This window comes from Coregonus clupeaformis, chromosome 8 (genome assembly GCF_020615455.1).
Source record: "Coregonus clupeaformis isolate EN_2021a chromosome 8, ASM2061545v1, whole genome shotgun sequence".
In the NCBI taxonomy this organism is placed as follows: Eukaryota; Metazoa; Chordata; class Actinopteri; order Salmoniformes; family Salmonidae; genus Coregonus; species Coregonus clupeaformis.
The window spans coordinates 27,621,154-27,640,950 of NC_059199.1; the positions used below are offsets into that span (position 1 = coordinate 27,621,154).

Here is a 19,797-nt window from a genome sequence, read left to right on the forward strand (position 1 = left end):
CCAAACATGTTTGCTTATTTTTTTCTTTAAGCAATGGCTTTTTCTGGCCACTCCTCCATAAAGGCCAGCTCTGTGGAGTGTATGGCTAAAAGTGGTCCTATGGACAGATACTCCAATCTCCGCTGTGGAGCTTTGCAGCTCCTTCAGGGTTATCTTTGGTCTCTTTGTTGCCTCTCTGATTAATTTTTTAATAATGGATTTAAATGGTGCTCTGTGGGATGTTCAAAGTTTCTGATATTTTTTTATAACCCAACCCTGATCTGTACTTCTCCACAAGCATTGAAGGTCCCCAATTACACAGCGGCCTCCATTCTTAAATGGAAGAAGTTTGGAACAACCAAGACTCCTAGAGCTGGCCGCTCGGCCAAACTGCGCAATCGGGGCAGAAGGGCCTTGGTTAGGGAGGTAACTCCAGAGTTACTCTGTGGAGATGGGAGAACTGTCCAGAAGGACAACCATCTCTGCAGCACCCCACCAATCAGGCCTTTATGGTAGAGTGGCCAGAAGGAAGCCACTCCTCAGTAAAAAGGCACATGACAGCCTGCTTGGAGTTTGTCAAAAGGCACCTAAAGGCTCTCAGACCATGAGAAACAAGATTCTCTGGTCTGATGAAACCAAGATTGAACTCTTTGGCCTGAATGCCAAGCATCACAGGGCGGCAGGTAGCTTAGTGGGTAAGAGCGTTGTGCCAGTAACCGAAAGGTCGCTGGTTCTAATCCCCGAGCCGACTAGGTGAAAAAGCTGTCGATGTGCCCTTGAGCAAGGCACTTAACCCTAATTGCTCCTGTAAGTCGCTCTGGATAAGAGCGTCTGCTAAATGACTAAAAATGTAAAAATGTAAATCACGTCTGGAGGAAACCTGGCACCATCCCTACGGTGAAATATGGTGATGGCAGCATCATGCTGTGGGGATGTTTTTCAGCGGCAGGGACTGGGAGACTAGTCAGGATCTAGGGAAAGATGAATGGAGCCAAGTACAGAGAGATCCTTGATGAAAACCTGCTCCAGACTAGGGCGAAGGTTCACCTTCCAACAGGACAACGAACCTAAGTACACAGCCAAGAGAACGCAGGAGTGGCTTCGGGACAAGTCTTTGAATGTCCTTGAGTGGCCCAGACTTGAAACCGATCGAACATCTCTGCAGAGACCTGAAAATAGCTGTGCAGCGATGCTCCCCATCCAACATGACAGAGCTTGAGAGGATCTGCAGAGAAGAATGGGAGAAACTCCAAATACAGATGTGCCAAGCTTGTAGCGTCATACCCAAGAAGACTCGAGGCTGTAATCGCTGCCAAAGGTGCTTCAACAAAGTACTGAGTAAAGGGTCTGAACAATTTCTAAAAACCTGTTTTTAGAAATACATACACAGTGCATTCGTAAAGTATTCAGACCCCTTGACTTTTTCCACATTCTGTTACGTTACAGCCTTTGAAATTGTTGCATTTATATTTTTTCAGTATATAAAAAGGTGCATTTTTATGGTGAATATTAGCTTCCCCAAACTTGAAACTCACGTGGCGCCTATGTATGCCAGTAAAGCGGATTAATGTGCTTAATTTTAAGAATTGAGCAATAAATATAGCAGCACGAGAAAGCTGAGATCCTCTTTTAAATAGTGGCCAATCAAAACTCTACACCACTGTGCAATCGCATGTGAAAACAAAGTACTTAAGTAAAAAATGTTTTTTGGGGGGCATCTGTACTTTATGACAACTTTTACTTTACTATATTCCTAAAGAAAATAATTACTTTTCACTCCATACATTTTCCCCTCACAGCCAAAAGTACTCGTTACATTTCGAATGCTTAACAAGACAGAAAACATTTTCAATTCACGCACTTATCAAGAGAACCTCCCTGGTCATCCTTACTGCCTCAGATATGGCGGACTCACTAAACATAAATGCTTCATTTGTAAATGGTGTCTGAGTGTTGGAGTGTGCCTCTGGCTAGCAGTAAAAATATATAAAAAGTAAATACAAATCCAATTCTGCCATCATGTTATCTTAATACAGTTGAAGTCGGAATTTTACATACACTTAGGTTGGAGTCATTAAAACTCGTTTTTCAACCACTCCACAAATTTCTTGTTAACAAACTATAGTTTTGGCAAGTCGGTTAGGACATCTACGTTGTGCATGACACAAGTAATTTTTCCAACAATTGTTTACAGACAGATTATTTCACTTATAATTCACTGTATCACAATTCCAGTGGGTCAGAAGTTTACATACACTAAGTTGACTGTGCCTTTAAACAGCTTGGAAAATTCCAGAAAATGATGTCATGGCTTTAGAAGCTTCTGATAGGCTAACTGACATCATTAGAGTCAATTTGAGGTGTACCTGTGGATGTATTTCAAGGCCTACCTTCAAACTCAGTGCCTCTTTGCTTGACATCATGGTAAAATCAAAAGAAATCAGCCAAGACCTCAGAAAAAAAATTGTAGACCTCCACAAGTCTGGCTCATCCTTGGGAGCAATTTCCAAACGCCTGAAGGTAACACGTTCATCTGTACAAACAATAGTACGCAAGTATAAACACCATGGGACCACGCAGCCGTCATACCGCTCAGGAAGGAGATGCGTTCTGTCTCCTAGAGATGAACGTACTTTGTTGCGAAAAGTGCAAATCAATCCCAGAACAACAGCAAAGGACCTTTGTGAAGATGTTGGAAGAAACAGGTACAAAAGTATCTATATCCACAGTAAAACGAGTCCTATATCGACATAACCTGAAAGGCCGCTCTTCAAGGAAGATGCTACTGCTCCAAAACCGCCAGACTACAGTTTGCAACTGCACATGGGGACAAAGATCGTACTTTTTGGAGAAATGTCCTCTGGTCTGATGAAACAAAAATAGAACTGTTTGGCCATAATGACCATTGTTATGTTTGGAGGAAAAAGGGGGTAACTTGCAAGCCGAAGAACACCATTCCCAACCGTGAAGCACGGGGGTGGCAGCATCATGCTGTGGGGGTGCTGTGCTGCAGGAGGGACTGGTGCACTTCACAAAATAGATGGCATCATGAGGAAGGAAAATGATGTGGATATATTGAAGCAACATCTCAAGACATCAGTCAGGAAGTTAAAGCTTGGTCGCAAATGGGTCTTCCAAATGGACAATGACCCCAAGCATACTTTCAAAGTTGTGGCAAAATGGCTTAAGGACAACAAAGTGAAGGTATTGGAGTGGCCATCACAAAGCCTGACCTCAATCCTATGGAACATTTGTGGGCAGAACTGAAAAAGCATGTGCGAGCAAGGAGGCCTACAAACCTGACTCAGTTACACCAGCTCTGTCAGGAGGAATGGGCCAAAATTCACCCAACTTATTGTGGGAAGCTTGTGGAAGGCTACCCGAAACATACGAAAAATGTAGTTTACTGGGCGACTTTCACTTGAGTCATTTTCTACTAAAGGTATCTTTACTTTTACTCAGGTATGAGAATTGGGTACTTTTTCCACTACTGCGATTCCGTAATGACTGGGCTTATAAGAACACGTTTCACTAGGCTCTGTAGGCTATGTGCTCTCTAACCGTGTTCCAGGGGTCCTAGGCCTATGGGCTACGTTTTGAGTAACTTGGCCACTTTAGTTGTGATAAAAACATTATCAAAACATATAAGACAATGGGCTAGGCTACATTAGCGACTGGCAGTTAGAAAGTTTGGTAGGCTACTAATGACCATCAGCAGCATCAGAGCGCAGTTTTGGAGAAGCCTAGTTACTGTTACTAAACGGTCACGTGGAATTTGACTGTGGTCATGACTCGTGACTGCCGGTGTGGTCATCGTAACAGCCTTAGTCCACAGAAACCCACACAGTCGTGAAGACGGCACGGCAGCGCATCTTCCCTCTCAGGAGGCTGAAAGTATTTGGCATGGGCCCTCTGATCCTCATAAAGTTCTACAGCTGCACCATCGAGAACATCTTGACTGGCTGCATCCCCGCTTGGTATTGCAAATGCACCGCCATCGACCGCAAAGCGCTAAAGAGTGTGGTGCGAACAGCCCAGTACATTACTGGGGCCGAGGTCCCTGCCATCCAGGATCTCTATAATCAGGCGGTATCAGAGGAAGGACTGAAAAATGGCCAAAGACTCCAGCCACCCAAACAATAGACAGTTCACTCTGCTACCGTCCGGCAAACGGTACCGGAGCATCGGCTCTTGGACTAACAGGCTCAGAGCCAGCTTCTACCCCCAAGCCATAAGAATGCTAAATAGTTCATTAATGTGACACTCTGGCTCCATGAACTTTGATTATTGAGCCAGGGTTGTTCATTTTCTTTTGGGTGTATTTCTATGTTGGTTTTCTAGGTGTTCATTTCTATGTTTGTGGTGGTTCTTGATTATTCATGTGACTCCCAATCGGAGGTAACGAGTGACAGCTGTCGGCTCGTTATCTCTGATTGGGAGCCATATTTAAACTGTTGTGGTTTCACTGTGTGTTTGTGGGTTTTTGTTCCAGGTTCAGTCATAGTCACTGTAGGACTTCACTATCGTCATTTGTTTGTTGTTTTCGTGGTTGCTTTTATAAATAAAGTCATCATGTTCACTCCACGCCGCTGCGTATTGGTCCGTTTCTCAGACGATCGTGACAGAAAAACCCACCACAAAAAGGACCAAGCAGCGCGTCCAGGAGCAAAGGGTCTGGACATGGGAGGAGCTGTTGGACGGAAAAGGGTCCTGGACGTGGGAGGAGATCCTGGATGGGATGGATCGCCGTCCATGGAGCGAAACGGTGGAGAGGCGACGGCGAGAGGAGCAACAGCGTCGGCAGGGCTATCGTCGGAAGGACGGGAGGCAACCCCAAAAAAATTTTGGGGGGGGGCACATGGCTTGGGCGGCTGGGCAGCAGGAAGCTGCCACAGGGAGATATGGAGAGAAGGCTTTCGGATTACGGGAGCCATTGGCGAGTAGAGGGAGGGAAGTTGTTGTGGCACGGCGTGAGAGACTGAAGTGTGTTACCAGTCCGGTCCGGCCCGTTCCTGATCCCCAGTTAAGGCCAGTGGTGTGTGTTCCCGGTACGGACCGGCCTGTTCCTACTCCACGCACCAGGTCCACGATGTGCGTCGCCAGCCCAGCCCGGCCTGTTCCTGCTCCACGCACCAGGGATACGGTGTGCGTCGCCAGTCCAGCCCGGCCTGTTCCTGCTCCACGCACCAGGGATATGGTGCGCTTCGCCAGCCCGGCCCGGCCTGTTCCGGCCACTCGCACCAGGGATACGGTGCGCGTCGCCAGCCCAGCCCGGCCTGTTCCTGCTCCACGCACCAGGGATATGGTGCGCTTCGCCAGCCCGGCCCGGCCTGTTCCGGCCACTCGCACCAGGGATACGGTGCGCGTCGCCAGCCCAGCCCGGCCTGTTCCTGCTCCCCGCACTAGCCCTGAGATGCGTGTCCTCAGCCCGGTACCTCCAGTTCCGGCACCACGCATCAGGCCTATGGTGCGTCCCCAGGGCCCAGCATGCCCTGTTCCTTCTCCCCGCACTAGCCCTGAGATGCGTGTCCTCAGCCCGGTACCTCCAGTTCCGGCACCACGCATCAGGCCTACAGTGCGCCTCAGCCGGCCAGAGTCTGCCGTCTGCCCAACGGCGCCTGAACTGCCCGTCTGCCCAACGGCGCCTGAACTGCCCGTCTGCCCAACGGCGCTTGAACTGCCCGTCTGCCCAACGGCGCTAAAGCCGCCCGTCTGTACTGAGCCTGCAAAGCCGCCCGTCTGCCATGAGCCTTCAGAGCCGTCCGCCAGACCGGAGCCGCTAGAGCCTTCCGCCAGACAGGAGCCGCTAGAGCCTTCCGCCAGACAGGAGCAGCCGAGGTCTTCCGCCAGACAGGAGCCAGAGCCTTCCGCCAGACAGGATCAGCCAGAGCCTTCCGCCAGACAGGATCAGCCAGAGCCTTCCGCCAGACAGGATCAGCCAGAGCCTTCCGTCAGACAGGATCAGCCAGAGCCTTCCGCCAGCCATGAGCAGCCAGATCCGTCAGTCAGCCATGAGCAGCCAGATCCGTCAGCCAGCCATGAGCAGCCAGATCCTTCAGCCAGCCATGAGCAGCCAGATCCGTCAGCCAGCCATGAGCAGCCAGATCCGTCAGCCAGCCATGAGCCGTCCAGCCAGGATCCGCCAGAGCCGTCCAGCCAGGATCCGCCAGAGCCGTCCAGCCAGGATCCGCCAGAGCCGTCCAGCCAGGATCCGCCAGAGCCGTCCAGCCAGGATCCGCCAGAGCCGTCCAGCCAGGATCCGCCAGAGCCGTCCAGCCAGGATCCGCCAGAGCCGTCCAGCCAGGATCCGCCAGAGCCGTCCAGCCTGGATCCGCCAGCCAGCCAGGATCCGCCAGAGCCAGCCAGCCAGGATCCGCCATTTAGTCCGGTACTGCCCCTTAGCCCGGTGCTGTCCCTTATCCTGGTGCTGCCCCTTATCCTGGTGCTGTCCCTTATCCTGGTGCTGCCCCTGCGTGCTGCCCCTTAGTCCGGTGCTGCCCCTTAGTCCGGTGCTGCCCCTTAGTCCGGTGCTGCCCCTTAGTCCGGTGCTGCCCCTTAGTCCAGTGCTGCCCCTTAGTCCGGTGCTGCCTCTTAGTCCGGTGCTGCCCCTTAATCCAGTGGGGTTGAATGGGAGGGTGGTCATTTGGAGGAGGCTACGTGGGCGGGTAGTGACTATGGTGGGGTGGGGACCACGACCAGTGCCAGAGCCGCCACCATGGACAGACGCCCACCCAGACCCTCCCCTAGACTGTATGCTGGTGCGCCCGGAGTTCGCACCTTTAGGGGGGGGTACTGTGACACTCTGGCTCCATGAACTTTGATTATTGAGCCAGGGTTGTTCATTTTCTTTTGGGTGTATTTCTATGTTGGTTTTCTAGGTGTTCATTTCTATGTTTGTGGTGGTTCTTGATTATTCATGTGACTCCCAATCGGAGGTAACGAGTGACAGCTGTCGGCTCGTTATCTCTGATTGGGAGCCATATTTAAACTGTTGTGGTTTCACTGTGTGTTTGTGGGTTTTTGTTCCAGGTTCAGTCATAGTCACTGTAGGACTTCACTATCGTCATTTGTTTGTTGTTTTCGTGGTTGCTTTTATAAATAAAGTCATCATGTTCACTCCACGCGCTGCGTATTGGTCCGTTTCCTCAGACGATCGTGACAATTAATGGTTACCGGCACTATCTTGCACTGACCCTACGCACATTCACCATCAGAAAGTATTCAAACCCCTTGACTTTTTCCACATTTTGTTGTGTTGTGGCCTGAATTTAAAATAGATTGAATTTATATATTTAGTGTCACTGACCTACACACAATACCCTATAATGTCAAAGTGGAATTATATTTTCAGATATTTTTTACAAATTAATAAAAAATGAAATCTGAAATGTCTTGTAACAACACATCTGCCACACTGATCCTCAACACGGGGGCCCCTCAGGGGTGCGTGCTCAGTCCCCTCCTGTACTCCCTGTTCACCCATGACTGCATGGCCAGGCACAACTCCAACACCATCATTAAGTTTGCCGACGACACAACAGTGGTAGGCCTGATCACCGACAACGATGAGACAGCCTATAGGGAGGAGGTCAGAGACCTGGCCGTGTGGTGCCAGGACAACAACCTCTCCCTCAACGTGACCAAGACAAAGGAGATGATTGTGGACTACAGGAAAAAAAAGAGGACTGAGCACGCCCCCATTCTCATCGACGGGGCTGTAGTGGAACAGGTTGAGAGCTTCAAGTTCCTTGGTGTCCACATCACCAACGAACTATCATGGTCCAAACACACCAAGACAGTCGTGAAGAGGGCACGACAAAGCCTATTCCCCCTCAGGAGACTGAAAAGATTTGGCATGGGTCCTCAGATCCTCAAAAAATTCTACAGCTGCACCATCGAGAGCATCCTGACTGGTTGCATCACCGCCTGGTATGGCAATTGCTTGGCCTCCGACCGCAAGGCACTACAGAGGGTAGTGCGTACGGCCCAGTACATCACTGGGGCCAAGCTTCCTGCCATCCAGGACCTCTATACCAGGCGGTGTCAGAGGAAGGCCCTCAAAATTGTCAAAGACTCCAGCCACCCTAGTCATAGACTGTTCTCTCTGCTACCGCACGGCAAGCGGTACCGGAGTGCCAAGTCTAGGTCCAAAAGACTTCTCAACAGCTTCTACCCCCAAGCCATAAGACTCCTGAACAGCTAATCATGGCTACCCAGACTATTTGCACTGCCCCCCCACCCCATCCTTTTACGCTGCTGCTACTCTGTTAATTATTTATGCATAGTCACTTTAACTCTACCCACATGTACATATTACTTCAACTACCTCAACTAGCCGGTGCCCCCGCACATTGACTCTGCACCGGTACCCCCCTGTATATATAGCCTCCCTACTGTTATTTCATTTTACTTCTGCTCTTTTTTTCTTAACACTTTTTTTGTTGTTTTATTTTTACTTTTTTTGTTAAAATGAAATGCACTGTTGGTTAAGGGCTGTAAGTAAGCATTTCACTGTAATGTCTGCACCTGTTGTATTCGGCGCATGTGGCCAATAAAATTTGATTTGATTTGAACCCCTTTGTTATGGCAAGCCTAAATAAGTTCAGGGGTAAGAATTTGCTTAACAAATCTCATCAGTTGCATGGACTCATTCCATGTTCAATAATAGTGGTTAACATGATTTTTAATGAATACCTTATCTCTGTAGCCCACACATACAGATAATTGGAAGGTCCCTCAGTCGAGGAGTGAATTTCAAACACAGATTCAACCACAAAGACCAGGGAGGTTTTCCAATGCCTCGCAAAGAAGGGCACCTATTGGTAGATTGGTAAAAAATATTGATATATATATATATATCCCTTTGAGCATGGTGAAGTTATTAATTACCCTTTGGATGGTGTATCAATACACCCAGTCACTACAAAGATACAGGCGTCCTTCCTAACTCAGTTGCCGGAGAGGAAGGAAACTGCTCAGGAATTGGTGACTTTAAAACAATGGCTGTGATAGGAGAAAACTGAGGGTGGATCAACAACATTGTAGTCACTCCACAATACTAACCTAAATGACAGCATTTACAACTCTTCATATTTTTAAGTATGGTAGTGGCTGCATCATGTTATGGGTTTGCTTGTCATTGGCAAGGACTAGGGATTTATTTTTATTTTTTATAAAAAAACAGAATGGAGCTAAGCACAGGCAAAATCCTAGAAGAAAATCTGATTCAGTCTGCTTTCCAACAGACACAGAGACAAATTCACCTTTCAGCAGGACAATAACCTAAAAAAGAAGGCCAAATATACACTGGGAGTTGCTTAACAAGAGGACATTTAATTTTCCTGAGTGGCCTAGTTAGTTTTGACTTAAATCGGATTGAAAATCTCTAGCAAGACTTGAAAATGGCTGTCTAGCAATGATCAACAACCAACTTGACAGAACTTGAAGATTTTTAAAAGAATAATGTGCAAAACTTTTACAATCTCTTAGAGACTTACAGCTGTATTTCGTTGCCAAACGTGATTCTAACATATATTGACTCAGGGGTGTGAATTAGATATTTCTGTATTTCAATTTCAATAAATTAGCAAACATTTCTAAAAACATGTTGTAACTTTGGCATTATAGGGTATTGTGTGTAGATGGGTGAGAAAAAAAAAATATTTAATCAATTTTGAATTCATGCTGTAACACAAAATTGACACTCCAACACAAAACCCACACACATTCACCACACACACACACACACACACACCATTTGCTGTTGCTACTCTGTTCTTTATTTTACACGAATTATTATCTATCCTGATGGCTTGTCACTTTACCCTGCCTTCATGTACACATCTACCTCAAATACCTCATACCCCTGCACATTGATCTGGTACTGGTACTCCCTGTATACAAAACATAAAGAACATCTGCTCTTTCCATGACATAGACTGACCAGGTGAATCCAGGCGAAAGCTATGATCACTTGTTAAATCCACTTTAAAATCAGTGTAGATAAAAAGGGGAGGAGAGGTTAAAGATGGATTTTTAAGACAACTGAGACATGGATTATGTATGTGTGCCATTCAGACAGTGAATGGGCAAGACAAAAAATGTAAGTGACTTTGAACTGGGTATGGTAGTAGGTGCCAGGCGCACCAGTTTATGTCACACAACTGTGGGAAGCATTGGAGTCAACATTGGCCAGCATCCCTGTGGAACGCTTTCAACACCTTGTAGAGTCCATGCAACGACATATTGAGGGAGTTCTGAGTGCAAAGGGGGGGGTGCAACTTAATATTAGGAAGGTGTTCCTAATGTTTGGTATACTCAGTGGAGGTCGCATTGTATATGTGATAACTGACAAAGGCCTACACATTTTGGTATGGCAGAACTCTGCACTGCAAAAGACACAGACTAAACTTTTCTAAAAGCCCATTCTCTAGTAAACTAGGCCTGCCAGAAACCTCACCAAACTTTTAATTTTTTACTCACCACAAACCTCTCGGCATGCTGCTCCACGTGCTTGAAGGTGGGGATGGAGATGGGCACGGCCTGCTTGTCGCTGTAGTCATAGCTGAGCTGGGCCGCGCTCTCGTCCACGGCCTCAAGGCCATCTGCCTCCTGGGGCGGCACAGACAGCACAGAAAGCAACAGCTCCCTCGCCCCGGCCCGGATCAGATCCACCACCTGCTTGTGGGTGGCCCCCTCCACGCTCACACCATTACTGTGGGACGCAGAGTGAGAGATGGCGGGATGGGATCAGTCGGTGCTCATGTTATGCCCATTAATGGTGGTAGTTTTTGGTTAGGCCTATCCTCCAACACCTTCCTCGAAATTATACACGGTTGCCTTATTCTGTCTAGTTAGAGTGACTAGTGACAACACTCCATGGTATAACTCAGTAACCTGCTAAACTTTTACCATTGATATACAGTCGTTGTCAAAAGTTTTGAGAATGACACAAATATTAATTTTCACTAAGTCTGCTGCCTCAGTTTTTATGATCGCAATTTGCATATACTCCAGAATGTTATGAAGAGTGATCAGATGAATTGCAATTAATTGCAAAGTCCCTCTTTGCCATGAAAATGAACTTAATCCCAAAAAACAATTCCACTGCATTTCAGCCCTGCCACAAAAGGACCAGCTGACATCATGTCAGTGATTCTCTCATTAACACAGGTGAGAGTGTTGACGAGGCTGGAGATCACTCTGTCATGCTGATTGAGTTAGATTAACAGATTGGAAGCTTTAAAAGGAGGGTGGTGCTTGAAATCATTGTTCTTCCTCTGTTAACCATAGTTACCTGCAAGGTAACACGTGCCGTCATCATTGCTTTGCACAAAAAGGGCTTCACAGGCAAGGATATTGCTGCTAGTAAGAATGCACCTAAAATCAACCATTTATCGGATCATCAAGAACTTCAAGGAGAGAGGTTAAATTGTTGTGAAGAAGGCTTCAGGGCGCCCAAGAAAGTCCAGCAAGTGCCAGGAACGTCTCCTAAAGTTGATTCAGCTGCGGGATCGGGGCACCAACAGTGCAGAGCTTGCTCAGGAATGGCAGCAGGCAGGTGTGAGGCGAAGACATTTGGAGGATGGCCTGGTGTCAAGAAGGGCAGCGAGGAAGCCACTTCTCTCCAGGAAAAACATCAGGGACAGACTGATATTCTGCAAAAGGTACAGGGATTAGACTGCTGAGGATTGGGGTAAAGTCATTTTCTCTGATGAATCCCCTTTCCGATTGTTTGGGGCATCCGGAAAAAAGCTTGTCCGGAGAAGACAAGGTGAGCGCTACCATCAGTCCTGTGTCATGCCAACAGTAAAGTATCCTGAGACCATGCATGTGTGGGGTTGCTTCTCAGCCAAGGGAGTGGGCTCACTCACAATTATGCCTAAGAACACAGCCATGAATAAAGAATGGTACCAACACATCCACCGAGAGCAACTTCTCCCAACCATCCAAGAACAGTTTGGTGACGAACAATGCCTTTTCCAGCATGATGGAGCACCTTGCCATAAGGCAAAAGTTATAACTAAGTGGCTCGGGGAACAAAACATCGAAGTGTTGGGTCCATGGCCAGGAAACTTCCCAGACCTTAATCCCATTGAGACTTTGTGGTCAATCCTCAAGAGACGGGTGGACAAACAAAAACCCACAAATTCTGACAAACTCCAAGCATTGATTATGCAAGAATGTGCTGCCATCAGTCAGGATGTGGCCCAGAAGTTAATTGACAGCATGCCAGGGCGGATTGCAGAGGTCTTGAAAAAGAAGGGTCAACACTGCAAATATTGACTCTTTGCATAAACTTAATGTAATTGTCAATAAAAGCCTTTGACACTTATGGAATGCTTGTAATTATACTTCATTATACCATAGTAACATCTGACAAAAATATCTAAAAACACTGAAGCAGCAAACTTTGTGAAGACCAATACTTGTGTCATTCTCAAAACTTTTGACCACGACTGTACAGTACCAGTCAAAAGTTTGGACAAACCTACTCATTCAAGGGTTTTAATTTATTTGTACTATTTACTACAGGAAATATGAAATAACACATATGGAATCATGTAGTAGCCAAAAAAAAGTGTTAAAACATTGTCCTGTTGAAAAACAAATGATAGTCCCACTAAGCCCACACCAGACGGGATGGCGTATCGTTGCAGAACGCTGTGGTAGCCATGCTGGTTAAGTGTGCCTTGAATTCTAAATAAATCACTGACAGTGTCACCAGCAAAGCACCCACACACCTCCTCCTCCATGCTTCATAGTGGGAACCACACATGCAGATATCATCCGTTCACCTACTCTGCGTCACACAAAGACACAGCGGTTGGAACCAGAAATCTGACATTTGGACTCATCAGACCAAAGGACAGATTTCCACCGGTCTAATGTCCATTGCTCATGTTTCTTGGCCCAAGCAAGTCTCTTCTTTTTATTGGTGTCCTTTAGTAGTGGTTTCTTTGCAGCAATTCGACCATGAAGGCCTGATTCATGCAGTCTCCTCTGAACAGCTAATGTTGAGATGTGTGTTACTTGAACTCTGTGAAACATTTATTTGGGCTGCAATCTGAGGCTGGTAACTCTAATGAACTTATCCTCTGCAGCAGAGGTAACACAGGTCTTCCTTTCCTGTGGCGGTCCTCATGAATGCCAATTTCATCATAGCGCTTGATGGTTTTTGCGACTGCACAAAGTTCTTGAAATGTTCCGTATTGACTGACCTTCATGTCTTAAAGTAATGATGGACTGTTGTTTCTCTTTGCTTATTTGAGCTGTTCTTGCCATAATATGGACTTGGTCTTTTACCAATAGGGCTATCTTCTGTATACCACCCCTACCTTGTCACAACACAACTGATTGCCTCAAACGCATTAAGGAAAGAAATTCCACAAATTAACTTTTAACAAGGCACACCTGTTAACTGAAACGCATTCCAGGTGACTACCTCATGAAGCTGGTTGAGAGAATGCCAAGAGTGTGCAAAGCTGTCATCAAGGCAAAGGGTGGCTACTTTGGGTGAACGGATGATTTCCGCATGTGTATTTCCCACCAGAATGCATGGAGGAGGTGGTGTTATGGTGTGGGGGTGCTTTGCTGGTGACACTGTCTGTGATTTATTTAGAATTCAAGGCACACATAACCAGCATGGCTACCACAGCATTCTGCAGCGATACACCATCCTATTTGGTTTGGGCTTAGTGGGACTATCATTTGTTTTTCAACAGGACAATGACCCAACACACCTCCAGGCTGTATAAGGGCTATTTTAACAAGAATGAGAGTGATGGAGTGCTGCATCAGATGACCTGGCCTCCACAATCCCCCGACCTCAACCAAATTGAGATGGTTTGCGATAAGTCGGACCGCAGAGAGAAGGAAAAGCAGCCAACAAGTACTCAGCATATGTGGGAACTCCTTCCAGACTGTTGGAAAAGCATTCCAGGTGAAGCTGGTTGAGAGAATGCTAAGAGTGTGCAAAGCTGTCATTAAGGCAAAGGGTGGCTATTTCAAGAAAACATATATTTTGATTTAACACTTTTTTGGTTCCATATGTGTTATTTCATCATTTGATTTCTTCACTATTATTCTACAATGTTGATTATTTAATTTATTTTTAATAAAGAAAAACCCTTGAATGAGTAAGTTTGTCCAAACTTGACTGGTACTGTATGTTTTACTGTCACATACACCGGATAGGTGCAGTGAAAATGTTGTTTTACAGGGTCAGCAATAGTAGTAGTACAGCGCCCCTGGAGCAAATTAGGGTTAAGTGTCTTGCTCAAGGGCACAGACAGATTTTTCACCTTGTCGGCTCGAGTATTCGAACCAGCGACCTTTCGGTTACTGGCCCACTAGGCTACCTGCCGCCCTACAAGGCGGCCTACAAGTTTACCCTGTGGTGACATGCCTCCCTCCTTAACACACGGTGCAGAGGCCAGATGGCAGCAGCATCAGGTGCCTCGGCTAATCTGCCTCTGAGAACCAAGGGGGTTGAGGGAGGGAGGGCAGGGGAGCGCCTGCCTGCCTGCCTGCCTACCACACACACTGATCCCGTCATTACTTATTTATTTTAGTAATAGCAAACAAGAAAGTGAGACAAACAAAGGCTGAGGGGTGGAGGGAGATGGAAGAGAAAGCAAAAGGCAACAAGACTAGAGGGGAAAATCAGTGTTTTCCACAAGTACATAGTAACCAGCCAAATAGAAAAAGCAGCCAGCCATTTTTTTTGTCGAAGGAGCTCTATTTTGGTGGCCTCCGGTACATTCTAATGCCTTGATACCATCTGAAATACAAAGCAAAATTATTTAATACTTTATCGAGTTTACCTCCCAAATTGTAAAGATTTGTTGTGGTATTGTGTAGAAAGACATGACTTTACAATTTAAATTATTGAAAATGTATGAATTCAGTGTTGTTGTTAGGGCCGGATTCGGTCGTCAACGAGGTCGGTCGGGGCCGCACTGAAAATGTGTTACATTTCCTCGCTGTCAAAATTTGCTAAACAAATTGTCCTCCATCCATCGTTTTCAGATTTTTCCATGCTCCCTGACTATCTAGATTTAATTGGATGATTTTTGTATTTACTTTTTACTCAAACCACCTGCGGGCTGGATCCGGCCCGAGGGTCGTATGTTTGACACCCCATGCCTCTATATGATCAGGACTATTTTCTATGTAAGAGAACATGAACATCTTTAACATTTAACCCCTCTTCTCTTGAGATTAAAGTTTTACTGCAAGATATGAAATTGCCACAATGTTTGTTCTTCAAATTATTTTATTAAAACAGAAAAATGAAATAGCCCACATTATCTTGAAAAATTTAAGTTTTTGTTTTTACAGGTTTCCGTTTTTTTACAGGTTTTTGCTCTTAAAAATCACACGCCCACAACAATGCTTAAACCACATCAGGAGACCACTTGAGGTCTGGGAATAATCTGAGAAATTTTGACTTTTGGGTGTGGTTACCCTTTAATTGAAGTGCACACCTAGCAAGAGGCTGTTTAGCTGTGTTTTTGTAGCGCACATATGATAGAGTTAGCAAAACAAATACCCACTGGATTGATGAAAATAATCATTCTGCCAGGTAAGCACAGGCTACTTTGTAGTTAACATTTAATTGAGAAGGTTTCTGGGAAAACCTTTATATCTACCAGAAGACTGTTTTCATTAGCATCATTGCTAACAGCTACACAAAGTGGTATTCTCATTGCCTCTTCAGAAAGTTGCAGGAAATACGAATCACTGATGTTCATGTCTTATGATAAACTTGGGCAAATGAATACATTTTCAATACATTTAGTGGATTCGCTACTAAGGTCAATACATGCTTTTATATTGTTGAATTCCGTTTTAATGCCTGGATTCCATGAGGGCCCTAATTACCATATGGATCAGAATGATGGTTACGAATTCCCTGCCGATGACTTATCAGCACCTCACAACCCTGAGCTGCACACTCTGCTCCTTATTCATCAGGACCATAGCATGAGAGTCTAGAGAGTACCCTAAACCTGCTTCTCAAACTCTCTGACCTGTGTGACCTGTGCCCTGATTAGGTTACTAAGAGGCCGGAAATCTGCCCATCCTCTTGACTCTGCAGGTCACACAGAGACCACACAGGGTACTTTCCACACTGCCTACCTGCAGTCCAGTGGAGTATGGCTCCGGGGTATACAGTGGACTAATATCATGTGGATTATACCCCTTCTCTGGAGCCTATGGGAGTGAAGTACAGGAAGAACATATGGTTCGTATGGAGCAGAATATACACTACCGGTCAAAAGTTTTAGAACACCTACTCATTCAAGGGTTTTTCTTTATTTTTACTATTTTCTACATTTGTAGAATAATAGTGAAGACATAAAACCTATGAAATAACACATATGGAATTATGTAGTAAGCAAAAAAGTGTTAAACAAATCAAAATATATTTGAGAATAGCGACCCTTTGCCTTGCCAGCTTTGCACACTCTTGGCATTCTCTCATCAGCTTCATGAGGTAGTCTCCTGGAATGCATCTCAATTAATTTGTGGAATTTCTTTCCTTCTTAGTGCGTTTGAGCCAATCAGTTGTGTTGTGACAAGGTAGGGGTGGTATACAGAAGATAGCCCTATTTGGTAAAAGACGAAGTCCATATTCTGTCAAGAACATCTCAATAAACAAAGAGAAACGACAGTCCATCATTACTTTAAGACATGAAGGTCAGTCAATACAGAACATTTCAAGAACTTTGAAAGTTTCTTCAAGTGCAGTCGCAAAACCTATCAAGCGCTATGATGAAACTGGCTCTCATGAGGACTGCCACAGGAATGGAAGACCCAGAGTTACCTCTGCTGCAGAGGATAAGTTCATTAGAGTTACCAGCCTCAGAAATTGCAGCCCAAATAAATAATTCAGAGTTCAAGTAACAGACACATCTCAACATCAACTGTTCAGAGGAGACTGCGTGAATCAGGCCTTCATGGTCGAATTGCTGCAAAGAAACCACAACTAAAAGGACACCAATAAGAAGAAGAGACTTGCTTGGGCCAAGAAACACGAGCAATGAACATTAAGACCGGTGGAAATTTGTCCTTTGGTCTGGAGTCCATTTTTGGTTCCAACCGCCGTGTCTTTGTCTTTCTTCAACAGGTTGCAGTGGAGGCCTTGGGATAGTCGTATGGAGTTCAGTAGCAGGACGCCGCCTCTCCAATCCCAGCAACGTTACCGTCTACGACTTTGACTTTAGGGTTAGACTATTCTGCCTCTTTTGCAACGGCACAGTTGTCGGGCACGGCGGAGTCTGGGGGAACCCTCTCCCTGGCTCGGGCAGCCTATGCGACTCCAGCAGCATCCCCACGCGGTAGTAAACTTGTTGCTGACCAGACCCTATTCCTCACCGCCTCCAGATCATCACCAGCCAAAGCTACCCGGCGAGCCGTCGCCAGCGGCAGAGGCCCCGTTTGCCTCTAACGCTCTGCCTGTCCCTGAGCTAGGGGATCCTCCATAAGCACCGGCCCTGTCTGCTGCTACCTCTGATGACCGGTCCAGCCCTGACCTGGGCCCATAGGGAGACCCAGCCACACCACTGTCACCAGTTAAGGACAGTACAGTTTCACCTGACCCAGCCATAGCCCTGGTCCCATTCGTTGTGTCCAGGATGCTCCTGCCCAGCGTGCACCACCTGATCCAGCTCCAGTCCTGCTACCGCTGGACTCAAACCCAGATGTGACAGTGTGGGACACACCAGACCTCATCGGGGCCGACCACTCAGACTTCGCCCCCCAGTTTCCTGTCCCAGGGGCACTACCTATTCCTGCTTCTGGGGTCCGAGCTGATCCACCATCTGCTCTGGATCACCAGCACTGCCTCCTGATCTGGCCCCGAGTTTACCGTTGGGGCCTGCTCCAAGGCCTACCCTGGGCCCTCCTCTGGTTCCTGCATTGGGGGACTTGCCTGTCTCAGTTGGGGGGGGGGCCTGCCTTGGGACCATTGGGCTCCAGCCTGACATTCCAGTAGGGAATTACTTATTTTGTATGCTGCTCATATTTAGGGGTGGCTGTTACGAATTCCCTGCCGGTGACTTATCAGCACCTCACAACCCTGAGCTGCACACTCTACTTCCCATTCCCCACGACCGAAGCCTGAGAGTCTAGGGAGTACCATACAGGTGCCTCTCAAACTCTCTCTGACGTGTGTGACCTGTGCCTTGATAGGTTGTTAGGGAGGTTACTAGGGACCGGACATCTGCCCATCCTCTTGACTCTGCAGGTCACACAATACTTGCAGTCTCCTTCAAGCAGTCAGAGAGAGCAGCAAGCTCATCTCTGTCCTGCACAACAACAGCTGGACTCACTCATATCTCTGGACTTGTGGGATGGTGTGTGTGCCCAAAGTGAGTTGTGTGACATTTGTATATTGTTCTTCATAGTTAGTTACTACTATTGCCTATTGTATGTTGCCCCTCTGTGTTTACTGTGTAATACTCTGCAGGTAGCATATGCAATCTATACAGTCCTTTGCCATTTATTCTGTAAGATTCTGTATCTGCGCATTTGCGCCCTGGTGTATCCATTCGGTATGTGTGTATTCATTACCTCTGTTACAGAACCACTACCATCCCCCATCTTCTTCAGTGTGTTTAAATAAAGTTAATGTGTGTGAACTCTTGGGCTGCTTTATTCCCTTTCTAACCGGGGCGGTATCAGTGGGTCACAAATCAGTAAAATACGTAGAGCCGGGTCGCTCTCTTTCAATGATGCTCTCCTCTACCCATTATTCCTGCAATGATGATTCACCATCGTCATCAATTCTTTTCATAATTCATCTGCAGATAATCGCCAAAAAGCCTACCAGTAGCCTGTGCAAATTAAGGAGCCAAATTAAAGGCTCTCCCACCGATGCTATTCAGTAGGCTACACTGACTGACGAGTCACTCACTTTAGCATCACTCTCTGGCAAGCTCAGACATCCTAGGAAAGGAAACGTAGGAAATACTTTGGTTTACTTGTCCCGATACGATACCATGGACATATAACCACGTTGCATGATTTAGGAATGGCAAAGGGATATAGGAGATCGACTTTATTCAGTCAGTTTGACATCTTTTATAAACTAGTCAACACTTGCTGTTCAGTTGTCAATCAACACACAATAAATAGCCTACTATGCGCCACGACGCCACGTGGCTAAATTGTGGATTTTGACTCATCGTTACCAATTACATTGCATGGGACATGCAAATTCACAAGCATCTAGAGATCTGTATATAATGATGAGATGCTCATGTCTCCTCCCTAACAATTGGAGCCGTTGTCTCAAAGGGGGGAAAGCAGGCGACAAGCTTAGGTAAAAAATAAGACCATAGAAATGCTTCACCTCTTCCTCTCTAATGCATTTCCCTGTCATCACTCGCTTCGTGACTGACAGGTGCCCATCCTATCAATAGATCGCTAGAAGATGTATATCGTTCATTCTAGAGGGAGTGGGCTCGACAGACTAGCGAATTGAAACATTTAAATGAAAAGTACCCTATTTAATACAAAGTGGAAAATGTAGCAATCTGAAAATGAGTCTGTATTGGGAACTTTTCACAAGCTGTTTCAGGGTGACAAAGAATGGGAGACAAAAAAAGGGCTAGAGGGAGATGTAGGCTAACACCTCTCCACAGCACAGCTTTGATGTAGCCCTGATCCTTCTATCAAATCAGAAAAACTATTATCTGTAGCATCTGCCAAATTAATCTCATGAATACCATATATAGAAACTTGAAGGTAGGTGAACTGAATAGGGATAAAGTCAAAATAAAAAGGGACAGTACCAAGAAAGAGTTGCCC

General features: G+C 46.2%; 1 protein-coding gene across 2 annotated transcripts in view; it reads right to left on the reverse strand.

The window, feature by feature from the left end:
* LOC121571409 (sorting nexin-27) overlaps window positions 1-19,797 on the reverse strand; it is a 62,241-nt gene that overhangs the window by 39,387 nt on the left and 3,057 nt on the right. For both annotated transcript variants that reach the window (XM_041882838.2, XM_041882839.2), the window contains exon 2: window positions 10,462-10,693. In XM_041882838.2, coding sequence (XP_041738772.1) covers window positions 10,462-10,693 — 232 coding nt within the window. The remainder of the gene's footprint in view (window positions 1-10,461; window positions 10,694-19,797) is intronic.